This window comes from Panthera leo, chromosome A1 (assembly GCF_018350215.1).
Source record: "Panthera leo isolate Ple1 chromosome A1, P.leo_Ple1_pat1.1, whole genome shotgun sequence".
NCBI classification, from domain to species: Eukaryota; Metazoa; Chordata; class Mammalia; order Carnivora; family Felidae; genus Panthera; species Panthera leo.
Genome location: NC_056679.1, coordinates 141329853 through 141345698, shown reverse-complemented (window position 1 = coordinate 141345698; position 15846 = coordinate 141329853). Strand labels below are relative to the sequence as shown.

The 15846-nt window shown below is 33.8% G+C and overlaps 1 protein-coding gene across 9 annotated transcripts in view; it reads left to right on the top strand.

Annotated features, from left to right (window-relative positions):
* Positions 1-15846, top strand: part of WDR41 (WD repeat domain 41) — a 209020-nt gene that overhangs the window by 160512 nt on the left and 32662 nt on the right. For all 9 annotated transcript variants that reach the window (XM_042941724.1, XM_042941744.1, XM_042941753.1 and 6 more), the window contains 3 exons: positions 6889-6937; positions 8420-8551; positions 11314-11376. In XM_042941724.1, coding sequence (XP_042797658.1) covers positions 6889-6937; positions 8420-8551; positions 11314-11376 — 244 coding nt within the window. The remainder of the gene's footprint in view (positions 1-6888; positions 6938-8419; positions 8552-11313; positions 11377-15846) is intronic.

The following is a 15846-nucleotide window of genomic DNA, read 5'->3' as shown; positions in this document are numbered from 1 at the left end:
CTATATCAATTACTGCAATTATGAACTTTATTTAGATCCTCCTTCTAATAAAATTTTAAAAAATCATGAGATTGGGAAGTATGATCACTGAGTATGTGGTGACATTAAGAAATTAAATGGTAACTTTGATGTAAAGGATTCCTAAAAGATACACACTGAAATATTTACTGATGAAATACAGCTAATTGGATTTGCTTCAAAATAATCTGCAGAGGGGGGATTGGGTGTGGTACGGATGAAACAATAATGGTCATGAGTTGATAATTGAAGAGAGATGATGAGTAACTGGTGATTTTTGTCATACTGCTTGCACTTTTATATACATTTAAATTATCCATAATGAAAAATTGGAAAATGATATATATTTGATATAGAGGAAATAAAAATGCCAATTTGAAAGGTATTTTTGTTTGGGTATAAAACTGTTTCTTAAAGGGGCACCTGAGTGGTTCAGTTGGTTAAGCGTCTGACTTTTGATTACAGATCAGGTCATGATCTCACAGTCGTGTGATCCAGCCCTGCATCAGCTCTGTGCTGAGCGTGGAGACTGCTTGGGATTCTCTCTCTCCTCCTCTCTCTGCCCCTCCCCTCCTCACTTTCATCTTTCTTCCTCTATCTCTCTCAAAATAAATAAAACTTAAAGATGAAAAAACAAGAAAACTTTTTCTTAGATACTGGATGCAGGAATCACATAGATGGACCTGAACATATTAAGTAATAACTGGCAAAAAGCTGGATTAAAGGATGTTGGCTTTGATATACAACTGCTCTGGGATTTCTCATACTTCATCCTGAGGTGGGTAGACATATCACTCAAATCACTGGTACACCTGGACATCTGCAGGCCTCCCACTCATATGTAAGCTTACCTCAAAAACAAGAGCAAACCAGAATGTTCCCTCTCTGTATAAACACATCCTCAGAGAAAGCCCTGAAGGATTTGAACTGAGCATGCTCAGTTCATTCTCACACACTAATTTAACTGGTGGGGCAGAGAGGCCAAGATGTTTCTTTAGTAGTTAGAAATTCTTTCACAGAAACTTGAGCTCAGGTAAATAGAGCTTCCCTTTACTAAAAAAATTTTTCTTAACATTTTAATTTATTTTTGAGACAGACACAGCATGAGGGAGGAGGGGCAGAGAGAGAGGGAGACAGAATCTAAAGCAGGCTCCAGGTTCTGAGCTATCAGCACAGAGCCCGACACAGGGCTCGGGCCCGCCAATTGTGAAATCATGACCTGAGCCGAAGTCAGACGTTTAACCAACTGAGCCACCCAGGTACCCCTAGAGATTCCCTTTAATAGAAATCACAGGAAGTTTTGGTTTTCTAGTAGTTGAAAACTTTGATGTGTAGTTTAGCTTCCTGTTTGTGATTTGGTGGAGGGGAGAATTTACAAAGGGTTTACCTTTCCTAATGACCATGAAAACTATGGAATCTTCCAATACCTTCAATGTATGTGAACTAAAGAGGGACATCAGACATTGACATATTAGAGTTATGTAGTTGTATGCATTTTTTTTAATGTTTGTTTATTTTGGAGAAAGAGAGGCAGAGTGCAAGCGAGGGAGAGGCAGAGAGAGAGGGAGACACAGAATCCTAAGCAGGCTCCAGGCTTTGAGCTGTCAGCACAGAGCCTGACATGGGACTCTAACCCACGAACTGTGAGACCATGAGCTGAGCCAAAGTTGGACACTTAACCAACTGAGCCACCCAGGCGCCCTGATGTATGCATTTTTCTTAAGGAAAAAAAAAATCATGTTCAAGTAAATCTAATGAAAGGATCAATGACATCAATATCTCTGGGTCATGAAAATGCTTTCAAGTTCCCTTTCATTTCTCTACAGGTCTCTACATACTTCTTTGATTTTCTTCAAGTAGTTCTAGCAAAAAGATAAATAAAAATCTATTTCGGTATTTATTTTTTTAAGTTTATTTTTTTTGAGAGAGAGCACAACCAGAGGAGGGGCAGAGGGGGAGTGACAGAATCTGAAGCAGATTCACTGTCAGCGAAGAAGAGCCCAATGAGGGATTCGAACTCTCACAAACAATGAGATAGTGACCTGAGCCAAAATCCAGAGTCAGACGCTTAAATGACTGAGCCACCCAGGAGCCCCAGTAAAAATCTATTTTATTTATGTATGTATATGTATGTATGTATGTTTATTTCTGAGACAGAGACAGAGCATGAGGTGGGGAGGGGCAGAGAGAGAGGGAGACAGAGAATCCGAAGCAGGTTCCAGGTTCAGAGCTGTTAGCATAGAGCCCAATGTGGGGCTCGAACTTTCAAACTGTGAGATCATGACCTGAGCCAAAGTTGGTCACTCAACCGACCGAGCCACCCAGGCCCCCCAGTAAAAATCTATTTTAAATGAAATTTTTGTATATTTTCAATTGTGTGTGGTTTTGGTATTGTAGTACCATTTTTCAACTGTATTTTATTATAAAAAATGTGTACTACTTTAGTTGCATCACGTATTAGATTTGTGGATTATGTGGGAAGTTAGTTAACTATAAGTATTTTCTGTATTGCCATAATATTCTGTTTTTATTTTTCAAGTGCTTTATGATGTAGATATTGAATACAGGAAAGTTTATGTGCAGGTTTGTGGACTGTACTTTTCATTATATCCTCTAAGGTTATATTGGTATCTGTAGCCACCTTTGACTTAATTGAAATAAATTCAAATGAATAAGAACTATTAAATAAGCACTTAGGTAATAGCCATAGGAATTGTTGTGAAAATATTTTATACAAATCTTTGTGAAGCTTTGCTGTACATTTCAGTTCACAGTTGGCAAGAATGAGAGCACTTTCTCTGAGATGTTCAAAGGGAAAGTTAAACACCTTCCTTTAAAAGGAATGATTTCGGGGCGCCTGGGTGGCTTAGTCGGTTAAGTGGCCGACTTCGGCTCAGATCATGATCTCACTGCCCGTGAGTTTGAGCCCCGCATCGGGCTCTGTGCTGACAGCTCAGAGCCTGAAGCCTGTTTCAGATTCTGTGTCTCCCTCTCTCTCTGACCCTCCCTTGTTCATGCTCTCTCTCTGTCTCAAAAATAAATAAATGTTAAAAAAAATTTAAAAAACTATAAGGAATGATTTCTATAAATTAAATTGAATATAAATGAGAATTCTCAATGGATTCATGATGTGGACCCTGTAGCATTACTTAGTAATGTAGACTGAGTTCTTCAAGGGTAAGAACTGTCCTTTTAATCTTTACTTTCAATATCAAATATGTATTATCAAATATAATTAAATTTAATGCTTAATATATAGTGTTTAATAAATATTTCTTGAATGAGTGAATCATCAACTCTTATGGTAAATTTAGTTCTCATGATTAGGGGAGGAAAAGATGGGACATTCTAAAAGTTTTTTTATAGGTCTTTAAATCATGCTTCACCTTGTTAAGCTTCTTTTCATGCATATAGTTTTTTACTTAGTCATTTAATTGTATAGTCTGAGTATTTTTAAAGATGTGGTTTCATGTTGAAGATTATACATAAATATGGGACAGGGACATGAAAAAAATAAAAGGAATTTCATGTGTGGAGTGGGATGCTGGATTTTAAATTTTTTTAATTTTACTTTTTGTTGTGACAGTAAATATATTAACAATGATAAAAGAAAAAAAGTGAGGTTATGTTAATAAACTGAATGATTATCTATTTTACAGAGCCCTTGCAACACTTAAATGTTTGCTCATTCATTGAAAAAACATTTCTTTAGTGCTTTAAACCTGTTGGATATAATCAGAGTTTTGTTGGACTAGAAAGTGCCACATTATAAACATTAATAAATATGGCAATTATTATGTTGATTCTAAGAAGACTATTTTTTTCCTATTTTAACCTCTCTGAAATTTGGAAACAGTATATATCTGATGGTGTCTTTCAGTTATAATTGGCAGTATTTTTATCTTAATAATCCATAAAATAATAGAATGTCTTGTAATTGATATCTTAGATTTGATGAAATACAGTACATTTCTAAACAATCGCTGAATTTTAAGATCTTGAAACAAGAACCACATGTAATTGATCTTGATATTTTCATCACCTAGCATGAATCTACTAAATACATTTTGTGCCATCAGTAAAGAAGCATTTCTCTTAAAACCTTATCTTCAGATGTGAATTTTGGATTCTATTAATTTAGAATGTTTTAAAAATTGTTATTATAATTTTAATGCAATATAGCCATAATTCTTCCTTCTATTGAATAATTTAAACCTTATTGGCATTTTAATTAGTCCTTTTTTATAGTTGATTATTTCTGTTTACCAATTATAATGTATCTTACTATTAGGAATTCTTGGGTTGAATTTTCATTTATGGTTTGCAGATGGCTGAAGTATGTACTTGACTGATTAGGATAAACTGATTTACTTTAAGATAAACTGATGAAGTGTAGCTAGTTTTCAATTATCCATCCTAATAGCATGGCTAATTATAATTTGTGAATGATCTCCCAACCCTTTGTTATTTTATGGGAGATACTAATATGTAGGAAAGTGATATTGATTTGTATTTTTAAGCTTCATGTTTTTTCTTTAGAGGAGGTAATAATAAATACTGAAATGGCACCAAAAAAAAAAAAAAAAGAAAAAAGAAAAAGGCAGCAATAGAATATATAAGAAAATTGAAAGGCCTGAATAATCCACCAACTAGGTAATTGACCTCTGAGCAATAAAAAATTGGCTGTGATTTCATGCATTACTATTGAGCATTGTTTAGATTTAACTTTTGTTCACTACTGATTGAATTAAAGTTTGAGGTGAAATGCTCTATCATTTCTAAACTCTCAACCATTCAATCATCTCTCATTGTGAACTCATGAGATTCAGACACGATAAAACAATAATGAGAAGTTAAAAATCAGGGTTAGAAAAAGTATGTATTTTAAACCTGCAGTCTTCTAGAAAGGAGAAAAGCAATTATAAGAGTTTCGAGAATCAATAGAAATTGATGTTTTATACCAAAGAAAACTTAAGACCTTGAGTCCTGCCTCCCCACCATCACTATACAAATAAAAAGAAATCAATAAGCCTAGAAACATAAGCTCTTAAAGATTGACGTCCAGCAACTATTTTTGGTACTCATGCATTGTTTACTATTCTGATTCAGAAAAATGTATGTTATTAAACAAGAAATTGTATTTTTAATTTAAAAATGATTGTTTTGTTTTCTTTTAAATCTCCAGATCTTTTATATATTTCATTTTGAAATAAGAATAAATGTTAGGCATGGATTTAAAAATAACTCTGCAGGTGATTTCTCACTGGTTACCTAGGAAGTTTTGAAGGTCCTTTCAGTTAAAAAGATAACGTAGTTCTGTATTAAACAAATTATTAATAGACTTTGGTAAGAATGTATTTGACCAATTTCCCATCTCCTGAATAATCTCTTAGCTCCTGTAGTAGGAGATATAGTTGAAGGATTTTGAAATGAGTGCTGAGTGTGGGAATTGTCAGAGCCAGTGAAGATAGCAGTTACTTATGGGACTTTGAAACTGAATATGAGAAATTAGAACTTGAAGCTCAGTTTGGAATGTTAAGGAAATTGTTATATGACTGAAGTAGTGAAATTTTATGGATCTCATATAGTGGTAAAATTCATTGGAACAGATAATCTCAGGAACAAAATAATTTTTGTGTCGTAGTGTGTCAGTTCACCAACAATAGACATCTGTGCCTAACAATGTTTACTTCAATGAAGACATTCAAGGCATACCCAGATTTTATGAAACACACTAACAGTTTTGCAAGGAAGAACATGTTTTCTAAATGCCATAGCTGCTAATGGATTATCATTTATTAATGGTTGTTAACTATAAGGGGCCAGTTATACACAGTTCTTAGCTGGCTTTCTATAATACCACTTCTCTCTCGTATTCAAGCAAACCTTGAATACAAGTGAATGAAAATGATATTATGTGAACAACTTTGGATCAATTTTGATTTATTAAAGAATCATTTACAAACTTACATACATTATTAATAACATTACTTGACATGCTTACAGTGTGATTGCTGTAAACCATTGTGTTGGGACATTGCTTGAGAACAGTGCTTTCTTGATTTTATTATAATGCAGTCACTATGATGAGTAATCCTATATAACAAATTACTTTTCTTGACAGTGTTTTTATCATGGATAACTTCTACTCTACAAAGTATAGATAATTGTTCCTTTATATATAGTGAATGGGAAGTAAAGAGGAGAAAGAAGCTATAACCAGGTTCATCACAGCTCTTTTTTTCATGCCAGCAAGCAAACTTTGCTTTACTTCTTTCCATTTCAAGCATTTTCACTGAAAAACAAAATAAAAACCTTCAAAAAACCTCAAAGCTTCTAAACTAAAAACATGGTATTTACACGGAAAGACCAAGAGCCAAGAGGAGCAAAGGAGAGATCTTTGCTTTAAATAGGAAACTAATTAAAACATCTTAGCAGAGAAAATAATAGAAATAATGAACTTATCTGAGAAAGTGACTCCTTCGTTACATTCTTGGAATATCACTTCCCATCAAGTGAAGCTCTTCCTCAGCTTAGTTTCCTATCACTTACGTCAGGGTTTAATCATATAATTCAAGCCAGGAAGGACTTGAAAGATTAGTTATAGGCCTCCCTCATTCTTACAGTTCTAGCTGCTGATTCATTGGAACTCTGAATGGTTTTATTTATCTTTGCATCTTCAGTTTTATTTATCTTTGTACCTGGCCTAAAACCCAGAAGATATTCCTTAGGTATTTGTTGAATTAGTTTAACCTAACCTGAATTAATATTAGTAAGTTAAAATACCATTAATAAATTCTGATATTTGTAAGTTATTTTAGCAAATAAATGTCACCAGAGATTTTTCTTTCACTTTTTTTCTCTACCCAGGTTTGCATCTGCTGGTGATGATGGAATTGTAGTTGTGTGGAATGCCCAGGTGTGTATTAAAAATTCTATGTGGATTGTGTAATAAAGACATGACTGTAGGGGTGCCTGGGTGGCTCAGTCGGTTAAGCGTCTGACTCTTGATTTCGGCTCAGGTCATGATCTCATGGTTGGTGAGATGGAGCCCCATGTTGGGCTCTGTGCTGACAGTGTGGAGCCTCTTTGAGATTCTCTCTCTCCGTCTCTCTATACCCCTCCCTCCCTCCCTCCCTCCCTCCCTCCCTCCCTCCCTCCCTCCCTCCCTCCTTCCCTCCTTCTCTCTCTCTTTAACGTAAAAAAACAAAACTTAAAGATTTGACTATATAGTTGAGGATGCATTCATAAACACTATCTAGGTATGTACCTGCATAGCAGTATAATGCGACTAATTGATAGTTTAAAAAGGCTACTTAGGATGAATCCATTTAAAATGGGGATCAATATTTCATAATAGAGAAAGGTTTTGAATTAAGATTTTTTTCCTGAGAAACAAATGCCAAATTACAAAAACAAAAGTTTTAATCTTATTCAACAAAACTTATCAACAACTATGCACTGATTCTGAAAATGAATCAAGTGTTGATTTTTGGGAGAGATACAATTTTTATTTCAAAATTGTATGATAATATAATATTCTCATGTTTGACTTTAATAGTAATATAATAAAAGACTAATTTTTGTTGTGTAAAATATTTAAGCTTCATCACATTTTTCCAGGACCTCTCTTCCTGATCCTTTGATGCTCAAATTATTCCCTTTTGAAGCATTTATCTTCTCACTGTTAATTTGGATTGGTATCTGGTCTGACTCTGTCAGATCCTTATTTTTCAATGGTTTTGCCCGTGATTAAAGCAATTATTTAGCATTATGTTTACCACATTCATGAAATACTGCAACCTTGGAACGATTTGCAGTTTGTTATATTTACTTAGGATTTTTATATGTTTACTACTTGGGAAAAATCAGTGAGATACTGATAGATGAAGACATTGGATGGGTAAGAATAGCTGTTGGTGTTAGAGATGGAGTGGAGACTGACTTTATGAACAGTTGATATATTATTGGATGTATATAGTGTATATATTGTGTTATCATGCTTTTATTTCCTTCAACATTTTAACTGTGGAGACTTAGATAACAAATACTTAAGGATAATGCAGACTCCCTATTTTTTTCTACTGATCATTTACTGATATTTTTATACTTGATTTACACAGGTCTTAAAACCATATAGGAAGATATTCTTTTAAATTTTCATATAAAATATGCTAGAATTTAGTATTTTCTATTAGCAAATAATTAAGATTATTTATGGCTACTCTTCCAGTACCTGTTTAGATTCTATTTGATTGCTTAACGTTAAAGTATAACACCTAAGTAATTAAAAATGGAATTATGTATTTTGTATATGGCGATTTTTCTTAACATTGTCATTTAAGATTATTTAAGTTATGAATATAATATGAGCCTATTAAAATTTTTATTGGTATTTCAGACAGGAGAAAAACTTCTGGAACTTAATGGGCACACTCAGAAGATAACAGCCATTATTACATTTCCTTCCTTGGAAGTTTGTGAAGAAAAGAATCAACTGATCTTGACAGCCTCTGCTGATAGAACAGTTATTGTATCCTTAAATCTGGAAGAGAGTAAAATACCTATAGTGACCCAACGGACCAGTACCTACATTATTAGTTTTAGCCTTTTGGGGCTTGTCTGTACATGAATTTGAGCAAAAAATGATTTTGCTTTAGCCTTCATAATACACTTCTTAAAAGTATTAGGCAACTGAAAGTATTTGACTGGATATAGGTTAAAGGCTTATTATTGGTGGAAACCGCATGACTAAAGTTCTTTCCAGAGTTACTATTATATCAAGTTATATAAAATGGAGAAATTGGGAGAATTTAGGCTTAAAAGTACTTATCTCCATTTGCTTTTCAATTTAGAGAAACAAAGATGAGTTGGACTGGAGAATAATTCACATTTTCCTCTATACGGCATTGTACAGCAAAAGAAATGTAATGGCCCCAACCCGTAAGAACTCTTTGAGCATCTGAGTCTGGCAGAAAAGTGAATTGCCATCTCCTCAGTGGTTAATATTAATATTTAGTGTTTAAAAGCAGTTTTAAAAGAGTAAATTATCTTCCCTCCATACTTTTAGGTAAAAATTTAAGGTATAACAGCAGTAATGTTTTATAGAGTGCTTATGTGTGCTAGGCATTGTTCTGTTTAACATATATTACACATATTTTTACACATATTACCTATTACATACATTAGTCCATTTAATTCTTATAGTAAGTATTTTCTCATTTACAGATAAGAAAAGAGGCACAGAGAGGGTAATTAAGTAACTTGCCCCTAGGTCACACAGCCATTATAGGGCAGAAAGCAAGCAGTCTGACTGCAGAGTCAGAACTCTCAACCATTGTATAATACTGCCTTTATAAAAGATTTTCCTTAAACATTCCTTAAAATTCAGCCTTTAATATTTGTATGAGGAATTAGATTTAAGAAAGCCTTAATGGCCAGTTACTTATGGAAACTAATCTTTACTTATTTTTTTAAAAAGGTATCAAAGATTCGCTTTAAATCATCTGTGCTTATCTGAGAGTTCTGTTTTAAATAGTTTCAAGCATTAGTGAAGTAAGTTTTGGAGTAAGTCCAAAGGAGTAGATGTTTCCCGGGCTTCTATACAACCAGGACAAACTTTTTGACACACTGTAAATGAACTCAAGTGATTTCTAGACACATTGTCAGTAGGTGAAAAAACTTCCAGGTACGATTTACATGTGGTAAACTATATTCTGTGGTGATGACAATATTGCATAAACAGTATTACTATGTATGTTTAGGTCAGTGTAACTTTATTAATACCGTTTTATTGAGGTAAATATTAGTTTAGGCACTAAAGCTTTTGCTTTTAGTATCAGTATAATCTCCAAAAATAGAATTTAAAATACTTTGTTTAAAAAATTTTTTTCATGTTTGTTTATATTTGAGAGAGAGAGAGAGAGAGACAGAGCCTGAGTGGGGGAGGGGGCAGAGAGAGAGGGAGACACAGAATCCGAAGCAGGCTCCAGGCTCTGAGCTGTCAGCACAGAGCCCAGTACGGGCCTTGAACTCACAGACCGTAAATCATGACCTAAGCTGAAGTCGGAGGCTTAACCAACTGAGGTGCCCAGGCACCCCTAAAATACTTTGGTTTTATTAGACCATTCCTAAGGTACTGTAATAATATTTAGAGGCACTTACTGAATTATTATAGTACAGGAATGAGTAGCTGAGACAGTATCAGCATGAACTTTACTTGTAAATAATGGTATAGAGTCATTTGCTTCACATAATGAATTTTCTTGTTAAAAATCCAGTTCCAGGGGCGCCTGGGTGGCTCAACTGGTTAAGCGTCCGACTTCGGCTCAGGTCATGATCTCACGGTCTGTGAGTTTGAGCCCCGCGTCAGGCTCTGGGCTGACAGCTCAGAGCCTGGAGCCTGTTTCGGATTCTGTGTCTCCCTCTCTCTGACCCTCCCCCATTCATGCTCTGTCTCTCTCTGTCTCAAAAATAAATAAACGTTAAAAAAAATTAAAAAAAAAAAAAATCCAGTTCCAGGCTGCTTGAGTCTCCACTATTAACAAACTTCATTAAATGCTGAAGGTAAATTTTTAATTTTTGTCAGGTAATAGTCTTAACAGTCTATCCATACACATATGTGTGTATGTATATGTGTGTGTGTGTGTGTGTGTGTGTCTGTGTGTGTGTATATACATGAATGTCTATATGTAAACATGTGCTCAGACATGGTGTAGAATGTATATGTTACCATAGGAAGTGGGATAAAAAATTTGAAAATGGTTATACTTCTTAAGTCAAACTAACCTTGGACACTCATAGAAGGTCCTCTAATTATTTTAAGAATGTGTACAAGTAATACACTGTTACTGGCTTTTGTCAATCAGTATAATAGTAGTAAACGTGCCATGCATGTTGAAGGAGCTTTCAGTAAGAATTAATGGAACTGGTTGTTTTTAGTGTAAATACTTTATGTTGAGCATTTATTAAATCATGGTGGACTATTTTGGAGAAAACACTTGGAATATTTAATGCCTATAAATTTTGAGTATTCAGATCATTCATTCCTTGACATTTTCTGATAGTTTGGTAGTAAAATTTACCTCAAACATATTTTAGATTATAAGCTTGATATGCTGAGTTGATAATTCATTATATGAATTAATTTTAGTAACAGTGTAGATGGTAAATATACTTTATTTAAAGATTTTTTTAACTAAGAGTATAACATTTGTGATTTAATTATTAGAAAACTTATCTCTTAATTTAGATTTTAATGTTTTACTTAGAAATTATTTCTTAACATAAGTTTAGGTATGGGATTGTGATACTGGCAGACAAGTTCAGAAAGTATCATGCTTCCAGTCTACTGTAAAGGTAAAATCTTACGCTGATATTTTATGGTAATTATCTTTTTTTCTCAGCAAAAATCTTCAATAAGTAGATGAAGTTACTTTTGTAGGTTTTAAGAATTATTTCTTCTATACATACTTATAGTCATTTGATTCTTGGAAGACTAGATTTTGAGGGAGCATATAAAATGTTGGAATGTTTGAATTTGGAACTAGATCAAGGGGTGAATATATAGCAAGATAAGGAAAAGGTTAGTACCTAGTATGTTTTTGTAGGTAATTCTAGGAAGACATACTAGTTGTAGAATGACTATAGCAGTAGGTAGTCTGTTTTCTTTACACTTTGAACTAAAAACATGGATTTATTTGTCTTTCATTCTCTGCCTTTTATAAGGTCCTGAAGATAAGACATTATCAATTACTTAATTCCAAAGAACTGTCATATGGCTAATTGGCTGTTACTATTAGGTTCACTGATTTTACAAACAAATAATAATTGGAGCTTATTACATGATAGGAACTCTGCCACATGTTGGAGAAACAAATTTGGAGAAGACTTGGTTATTTGGATTCCTACAGAAGAAATTCTTAGGTCTTCTTAGAAAGTGTGTCTGTTTTTCAATAATGTCAGCAAATGTGGCGGAAAGGGTCTTCTAAAATGAGATGTTTCCTTGTTTTATTTTTTAAAAGCTTTTATTTATTTATTTTGAAAGAGAGAGCAGGGAGGGGCAGAGAGAGTGGGGGAGAGAGAATCCCAAGCAGGTTCCACACTGTCAGTGCAGAGCCTGATATGGGGCTTGAACTCATTAACCCATGAGACCAGGACCGGAGCTGAAATCAAAAGTTGGATGCTTAACCAAGTGAGCCACCCAGGTGTCTCACCTTATTTGTTTTAAAGATACCTTGTCTCTTTATTTGAGCTTACACTTTTTTTTTTTAACGTAAAAAGAATTGTTGTGTCTCAGTGTTCAAAGTATTTGATTTTTTTCCTAAAAGGCAGCATCTCTGGTAGCCATCTCATGCTACTATGCTATTCTTCATTATCAATTTAGTAGGGTTTCTGGGGGAAGAAAGTGCCCAGAAATGCTTGTATCCAATTTAACAATAGATTGTCTTTGAGGGAGTTATTAAAATATTGATTTGATGAAAATTTCTGTTTTATGCGATCTGAAAAGATGCTTCTTTAAAATACCTTAAAAATATTTTTGCTAGTTGAGGCTATTAGGTTTCAAGTGAATATACATGAGTTGAAAGAATAGGGAACAGGAAAACTGGAGAAAATTTTGGTATATTTTGGACAAATTCTTTGGGTGAACTGTTTCATGAACTGTTTATAGGAACTGATCATGAAAAAGTATCTTACTTATTTTTTAAAGAGGTTTTACTATAATGCTAGTCAGCTAGATAGTTGTATATACTCCTGCTGTGATGTTTCTCATAAGAGATTGTTTAAAAGTATCATTTCACTCACTTCATTTCAGTGGTTCAATTCTTTAACAGATAATTTATCAAAGAAATTCAGATCCCTAATAAATATAAGAAATGCTATTATTTATTTTTTGAGCTAGTAGTTTTTATAAGGGTTTGTATTAGCAAGGAAGTGGTGAAATTAGCATTTTTATTAAATTGATGATATTCCTAGCAGACAGTTTGGCATTATTAATGAAAATTTTAAATGATTACATGAATTGACCCAGAGACTCTACTTACAGAAAACTCTTTAAAGGAAAAAAAAAAAAAAAAAACAAACTTGGGCAGAGATTTATGAACAGAAATGTATATTGCAAATATATTTCATAAATGTATGATTGGCAGTATCCTAAATATCTTACAGGAAAATAGTTAAATTATGGTAGATACATATGCTAAAAGTGGTATTTAGAGAATTCATAAGAAGTTTGGAAAATTCTGATAAGATATTAAGTAGCAGAAGAAGTATATTATCCTTAACAAAATACTAGCAATCCAAATCAGCAACATATAAAAACATTCTGCACTATGACCAGATAAGACTTATCCCAGTTTAACATCGGAAAAATCAGTAACTATAACATACTACAGTAAGAGTAAAGGACAAAAAACATACGATCATCTAAATCGATGCACAGAAAGCATTTGACAGACAGCACCCTCTCATGGTAAAAGTAGTCAACAAAATAAGAATAGAGAACTTCCTCAGTCTAATAAAGGGAATTTATGAAAACCCTGGAGCTAATATCATATTAATGGTGAAAGACTGACTGAATACTTTTCCTCCTGAGATCAGGAATAAAACAAGGACGGTATTCAGTGTTATAGGCAATAAAAAAGAAATAATGGGCATCCATATTGGAAAGGAAGAAATAAAACTATATCCACAAGTGACATGATCTATATACTAAATCTTAAATTCATAACCAAACTATTGGAGCTAATAAATGGATTTAGTAAGGTTTCAGTATACGATATCAATATACAAAAATTAACTGTATTCTTCTACACCAAAAATGAACATCCAAAAATGAAAAAAAAAAAAACAGTTAAGAAAATGAAATGAATTTACAGTAGCATCCAAAAGAATACAATACTTAGAAACAAAGAAGAAACAGAGTTGTACATTAAAAACTACAAAATAGTTTTTGAAAGAAACTAAAAATCTAGACATGAAAGTCATTCCATATTCATGGATCAAGTTGAATATTGTTAAGATTGCAGCACTACCCAAAATTACCTGCAGATTGGACACAGTCTCCATCAAAATCCCAGCAAGCTTCCCCTCCTCACCCTCACCCCTGCACCCAGAAATTGACAAACCAGTCCTCAAATTCAAAGCATTTCTTTTTATTTTTAATGCTTATTTATTTATCTTGAGAGAGGGAGAGAGGAAATTTAGTGTGTGAGCAGGGGAGGGGCAGAGAGAATCCCAAGCAGACTGTGTGCTGTCAGCACAGATCTGATGCAGGACTTGAACCCACAAACAAACTGTGAGATTGTGACATGAGCCAAAATCAAGAGTTGGACACTTAACTAGCCACTCTGGTGCCCCAGGATCCTCAAATTTGTATAGAAGTGCAAAGGACCCCAGAAATAGCTAAAACAATTTTGAGAATAAAGAGCCAATGTACAAGAGTTAAACTTCCCAATTTCACAATTTACTACAAAGTTCAATAATCAAGACAGTGTGGTTCTGCATAAGGATAGACATACAGATGAATGGAATACATTTCCAAATCCAGATATAAAACCTCACTTATGTGGTTAATTAATTTTCAACCAGGATGCCAGGTCTTTTCAAAAAGAGCAAGAATAGTCTCTTCAACAAATAATTCTGGGTCAACTGGATATCCTTATACAAAATAATGAATTTGGATCCCTACTTCATGCCATATATAAAAATTCAAAATGGATCAAAGGTCAAAATTTAAGAGCTAAAACTATAAAACTCTTGGAACAAATATGGGAGTAAATATTTGTGATCTTGGGATAGGGATCTTGAATATGACACCAGAAATACAGTAACAAAAGAAAAAAAGTGATAAATTGGATTTCATCAAAATGAAAAGCCTTTATACTTTTAAGGACACTATCAAGAAGGTGAGAAGACAACCCAACACATAGGGTGTGAGAAAATACTTGTAAATTATATATCTGATAAGGAACTTGTATCCTGAATATATAAAGAACTCTTAAAACAGCAATAAAGGGGCACTGGAGTGGCTCAATCGTTTAAAGAGTCTGACTCTATCTCGGCTCAGGTCATGATCTCACAGTTCATGAGATCAAGCCCCACATCAGGCTCTGTGTTGACAGCATAGAGCCTACTTGGGATTGTCTCTCTCCCTCTCCACCCCCCCCCCCCCCCAACTCATGCACATGTGTGGTCAATCAAAATAAATAAACTTAAACCCCTCAACAATAAAAACACAAGTAACCCAGTTAAAAGTAGACAATTTGAAAGACATTTACCCAAAGAAATATACAGATGGTCAATAAGCATGTAAAAAGCTCAACATCATTAGTTATTAGAGAAATGCAAGTCAAAACCATAATATAATACTATTTCACTTACACTAGAGGGCAGTAACGTGTTGATAAGGATGTGGAGACAATGGAACCGTCACACATTGCTGGTGGAATTGTAAAATGGTAGAGCTGCCTTAAAGAGTTATCATTTGGCCCAATAGTCTCACTCCTGGGTATTCTTATTTCATTGTCAAGAGAAATGAAAATGTATGTCCACACAAAAATTTGTACGTGATGAATGTTCATGGCACCACTGTACATAATAATCCAAAAGTGGAAATATCCTAAATGTCTTCCAGCTGAAAATGGACACATGTGCTATATCCACACAATGGAATATTATTCAGCAATGAAAGGGAGCAAAATAATGATACATTAAATATTCAGAAATTAGGGTAGGGATTCTTAAAATAGAAACTGCCTTATTTTCAACCCTTTTTATTCCAGTAGTTTTAAAAGCTAAGCTTGGACAAGACTATCAGAATCTTTTCCT